Source organism: Cibotium barometz, chromosome 14 (assembly GCF_041138505.1).
Source record: "Cibotium barometz isolate CiBa-2024 chromosome 14, ASM4113850v1, whole genome shotgun sequence".
Taxonomy (NCBI): Eukaryota; Viridiplantae; Streptophyta; class Polypodiopsida; order Cyatheales; family Cibotiaceae; genus Cibotium; species Cibotium barometz.
In genome coordinates this window covers 40,773,919-40,779,369 of record NC_141059.1, presented here as the reverse complement: position 1 = coordinate 40,779,369, position 5,451 = coordinate 40,773,919, and the positions used below count along the sequence as shown (strand labels likewise).

Sequence of the window (5,451 nt, the reverse complement as noted above, 5' to 3'; positions counted from 1 at the left end):
GATAAGAATTCTTTGCAGTTATATCTTGAATACGATTATCGTAGCCAAAATGGCAGTCATTGCAGAAATTTCGGACATGTATAAGTGTCCCCTTGGGTGTATTAATTTGGGCACAATATGTAATATGCGGAAGCTTCGGATAAAGATCGGTACTTCAAAACTCAGAAATCAGCACTCTTTTCGCGACGGAAAATTAACACACAAACTGAAAGGAGATGTGCAGAAAATAGAGAGAGAAGGGGGAGATGGAGAGGACACAGTATTGGGTCCCAATTACCCTCTGTAGGGCCCCCACCACGGATGGTGTATTTGCTTTATTAGAATGATGTAAATCTGAAAACAAATACAGAAAACTTGACCTTTCTTGGCTGGGAAATCCCTGCCCTTGACCTTCAGAAGTCCACCCCTTTGCTTAGCAATCTCCTTGGCTTGTCTGGCCCTTGATTGGCTTGAGCACTTGGTGAATACTGAGATGAATGATGGGATTATGGCCTCCACTATTTATACTCCTCCTCAGGAGCAGTCGGCCAGCTGAAAAACAGGCAATGTCCCACGACTGGTGAAAATTCAGCAATAAATGTTGAATTAAATCCCAAAAAACACTGCCTTTTTTTCCTAGCAGGCTGAAAGTGATGCACCTGCTTCTGATTGACTGGACACAACTCTTGTCCACAATCCCCGGGCTGGGCAGCCTGAATGGGCTGCCCCATACATGCCCTACAGCCATATAAAGGCTGTAACCTCCTGGAGATTGCCTTATCTGTGCCCTAGGGCTGTCCTACAGCCCCTCCATGACTGGTGGGTTCAGCCCGGGCCTTCTTGGCCCACATGGGGATGGTTTTACACCATTCCCATGCCCATACTAAGCTCCGGGGTAGCCCTATGGGCTGGCCCCTTGTCCTAAACATAATCTACTCAGTGATCTGGCATCTGGTACCATACCAAATACACAGAACCACTGACATCATTCTGGAGGGAGACTCACAGCGTGGACTGGCACTGTTTCATGTGCAGGACAGTGCACACCTGACCTTGGACTCATGTGCAGGACAGTGCACACCTGACCTTGCAACAACCCTGCTGCCAAGGATGCCAACTCAACCATGAATCAGAGAACCAGAGAACCATCACCCCTGGAGCAGAGCAAAAGCCAATTTCCAAGCCACCATAGGAAGCACATCAGACTCCATTGTACCCAACCAGGAATCAAGCTCCCCCGATTGGCACTGCTGTAACCGACTGGAGAAAGCAGGAAAACTGCCCTCTCCAGCATTCTGGCCTAACATTTCCAGTAAAATGGGCAATGGCTACTGCTGTTACAGTGCTGTCACCACTAATCCCCACAAATACACCTTCCTTGAAAACATGGGCGTGTCTTGCATCTTTGACAAGAATTCTTTGCAGTTAAATCTTGAATACGATTATCGTAGCCAAAATGGCAGTCATTGCAGAAATTTCGGACATGTATAAGTGTCCCCTTGGGTGTATTAATTTGGGCAATACCCAACTTCTCACTGTACCAACATAACATGCCTTTCTTTGCATCATCAGAATGTCTCGCAACACTCAATGCAAACTCGCGACACACCCTTCCTATCTCATTTTGCATCAAAACTTTTCCTTTCAAAATGTATATTATCTCCAACCAAAATGAATGCAATGTTGCCAATGAGGTGATAGCTCAAGTGGTGAAGGTGTTTGCCTAGGACCAAGAGGTCCTGGGTTCAAAACCCCCTTGGTGCTTCCTTGGTAGCATTGTCTACGGGTGGATAATTAAGCACCTATGGGCGGGCGAAAATCAGTAACTATAGGAGGATCTTGGGCCTAAGGCCAGTCGAAAAAAAAAGAAAGAATGCAAAGTTCTGGTGGTTCCATGAGTCTACCAGCAATGCATTTGCCCCTTCCATGCTTTTTTATGTTTTCATTGCCTCAACCTTGCGCGCTTTCTACTGCAAGTCAGCACCTGCATAGATGTGAGACATTAAGACATACGCTACAGCATGCTTTTCATCCAAACACATTGCATGTTCAAAGGCCTGTTTTCCAAACTCTAAATTTCCCCAATTCCTGCAAGCATTCAACATAATATGCCACACCACAAGATTAGGACAGAATGGCATCTTCTTGATCATATCTACTGCCCTGTGTAATTGGCCTGCACGGCCAAGGAGATCAACCATCCAAGTGTGGTGCTCAAGAGTTGGAATGATGCCATAGTCTTTTCTCATGGCCTCAAAATAAGTCTGGCTCTTATTAAATAGACCTGTGCGACTGCATGCACTGAGAACAACAATAAAGGTGACCGGATCTGGCTTCACACCTTCACCTAGCATGCTGTCAAATATATGGAGAAGCTTTTCACATTCTCCAAGCTGGGCATATCCTGCAATTAATGCATTCCATGAGACTATGTTTCGAACTGGAAGCCTGTCAAACACTTGCTGTGCTTGCGCAAGCGAGCCAAATTTAGCATACATATCAACCAAGGCATTGCCAACAACAAGATTTCTTTCCAGCAACCCCTGTCTTTCGATCTCAGCATGTATTTCTTGGCCCTTGTCTGTGGCTCCTATGCTACCACAAGCTTTCAAGCTGCAAACGTATGTGACAGCACTTGGGGAGACACCCTCAAGTTGCATCTGTTCAAAACACTTGAGTGCTTCCTCACCATGTGCTTGTTCAGCATATCCTGCAATTAGTGTGGCCCACGAGACTACGTCTCGAACACAAAGCTTGTCAAACACTTGTTGTGCTTGGGCAAGCGAGCCACATTTGGCATACATATCAACCAAGGTGTTGCCCACAACAAGGTCTCTTTCCAGCAAGCCCTGTCTTTCAATCTCAGCATGTATTTTGCTGGCCTTGTCTGTGGATCCTATGCTACCACAAGCTTTCAAGGTGCAAACAAATGTGACAGCATTTGGAAAAACACCCTCAAGTTGCATCTGTTCAAAACACTTGAGTGCTTTCTCACAATGCCCATGTTCAACATATCCTGCAATTAGTGCGGTCCACAAGACTACATCTCGAACTAGAAGCTTGTCAAACACTTGTTGTGCTATGGCAAGCAGACCACATTTGACATACATATTGACCAAGGCATGGCCAACAACACCATCTCTTTCCAACAACCCCCCACTTTCAATCTTAGCATGTATCTCTCGGCCCTTGTCTGTGGCTCCTATACGGCCACAAGCTTTCAAGCTGCAAACAAAAGTGACAACGTTAGGGGAGACACCATCAAGTTGCATCTGTTCCAAACATTTGAGTGCTTCTTCACCATGCCCATGTTCAGCATATCCTGCGATAAGTGCCGTCCATGAGACTACATCCCGAATTGGAAGCCTTTCAAACACTTGTTGTGCTATGACTAGCAAGCCACATTTGGCATACATATCGACCAAGGTGTTGCCAACCATAAGGTCCCTTTCCAACAATCCTTGTCTTTCAATCTCAGCATGTATTTCTCGGCCCTTGTCTGTGGCTCGTATGAAGCCACAAGCTTTCAAGCTGCAAACAAATGAGACAGCATTGGGGGAGACACCATCGAGTTGCATCTGTTCAAAACACTTGAGCGCTTCTTCACCATGCCCATGTTCAGCATATCCTGCGATTAATGCATTCCATGAGACCACATTTCGTACTGGAAGCCTGTCAAACACTTGCTGCGCTATGGCAAGCAAGCCACATTTAGCATACATATCAACCAAGGTGCTGCCAACAAAAAGGTCTCTTTCCAGCAACCCTTGTCTTTCAATCTCAGCATGTATTTCTCGGCCCTTGTCTATGGCTCCTATGCTGCCACAAGCTTTCAAGCTGCAAACAAATGTGCAAGCATCCGGGGAGACACTGTCGAGTTGCATTTGTTCAAAACACTTGAGTGCTTCCTCACCATGCGCATGTTCAGCATATCCTGCCATTAGTGTGGTCCACAAGACGACATCTCGAACTGGAAGCTTGTCAAAGACTTGTTGTGCTTTTGCAAGCGAGCCACATTTGGCATACATATCCACCAAGGTGCTGCCAACAAAAGGGTTTCTTACAAGCAACCCCATTCTAGCAACCTCGGCATGTATTTCGAGGCCTCTTTCCAAATCTTTCAGCTTTGCACAAGCCTTAAGTAAGGCCACAAAAGTATGCCCATTGGGATGTATGGAATCATCCTTTTGCATTTTCTGGTAAAGGGTAAGAGCGTGCTGAGGCTTCCCAGACTTGATATAGCCATTGATGAGGGCATTCCAGGACCACTCATTTCGATATACCAACCTGTCAAAAACCTGTTGGGCATCGCGAAGGCTTCCGACTTCCACCAACATCGAGACGAGGTAGTTCCCCAGTGATGTATGAGCATCCAGCCCATAATTGCGCATGTAGGCATGCAAGCGCAGTGCATGGGCTGGGTCTCTCTCCTTGCTGCACTTGTGCAAGATGCGAGCCAAGTCCTCAACAGAAGGCTGCGGCAGCACCCCTTCCTCCAAGGAACGCAGCGTCTCCTCTAGGCTCAGCATCCTCCAACCACCGCCAGTACTGTTCTTCACTCCTTTTTCTTCCTGTGATTTGTGAATTCCTTCTTGCCATTGCCTGTCTTTCACCCAACTTGGATTGTCCCGGCCGTCCATCCATAGCGATTCCTTCCACAGGCGCTCGGCGCGTGCTCGCGGTATCTGCATCTTCGCTACGATACTGGGACATGGGAATTTGTTGATGATTTGCCTAGCCTTTTCTACCATGCATGCATTGTCTAATGAACGAGTGTGAGAGAGAGAAGCTATACCACCAAAATGGTATGTGCGCGTGCCCGTGTCTTTTGAGAGAGAGACATACTATACCACCAAAATGATTGCCAACAGCTTAAAATGTGTTTTTTATAATAGATTGCAGGCAAATAATGTAGTCATATTTGGTACTGATGTGTGTGAACACACTAGGATTAGTCGGGATATTTTTTTTCTCTTTAGGAAGTTTTTTCCCTATGCTAGCATATACCCATCTTGGGGTATACTCATCTTCTTTGTACAACACACATTCATTATCTATCTATCATCTCATTGTGTGCTTCTTTGAGCTTCTTCACTGTGTGCGTGCGCGCATGCATTCTTACAACCCTATTTTCAACATTTGGTATTAGAGTATATGCTCCTCGTCCCTGTGTTGCTGCCTACTCCTCACCCGGAGTCGCCTGTCTTCTTGAATCGGATCAAGAAGCCCTTTTGGGAGAAGAAAGAGAATCGTAAAGTGTGTAGTACTTTGTACTGTAATTTTTCGGTTAGACTTTCGTTCCGAGTGTGTTTTGGGGGCCGCTTGCGCGGTTTTCAATTTTCTGCAGACATCTTCGGGGACTGGATTTGCATTGTACTTCATTGGATTCTAGAGTAGATTTTCATATCTATTATAGACGGGTGTGCAGATACACAAGAAAGTATCTACGGGCTTCACTTCAGCAACATCGAT

The 5,451-nt window shown here is 46.0% G+C and overlaps 1 protein-coding gene across 1 annotated transcript; it reads right to left on the bottom strand.

Moving 5' to 3' along the window:
* Positions 1-869: 869 nt before the first annotated feature.
* LOC147632025 (pentatricopeptide repeat-containing protein At4g18520, chloroplastic-like) lies at positions 870-4,780 on the bottom strand. The gene has a single exon (XM_086808605.1). It carries the CDS (start codon positions 4,728-4,730, stop codon positions 1,947-1,949), a length of 2,784 nt encoding a protein of 927 aa, XP_086664731.1. The 5' UTR covers positions 4,731-4,780; the 3' UTR covers positions 870-1,946.
* Between the last annotated feature and the right edge of the window lie 671 nt (positions 4,781-5,451).

Coding starts and splice junctions, on each gene's coding strand:
- LOC147632025 (XM_086808605.1), bottom strand. CDS start 4,730: ATGGTAGAAAAGGCTAGGCAAATCATCAACAAATTCCCATGTCCCAGT.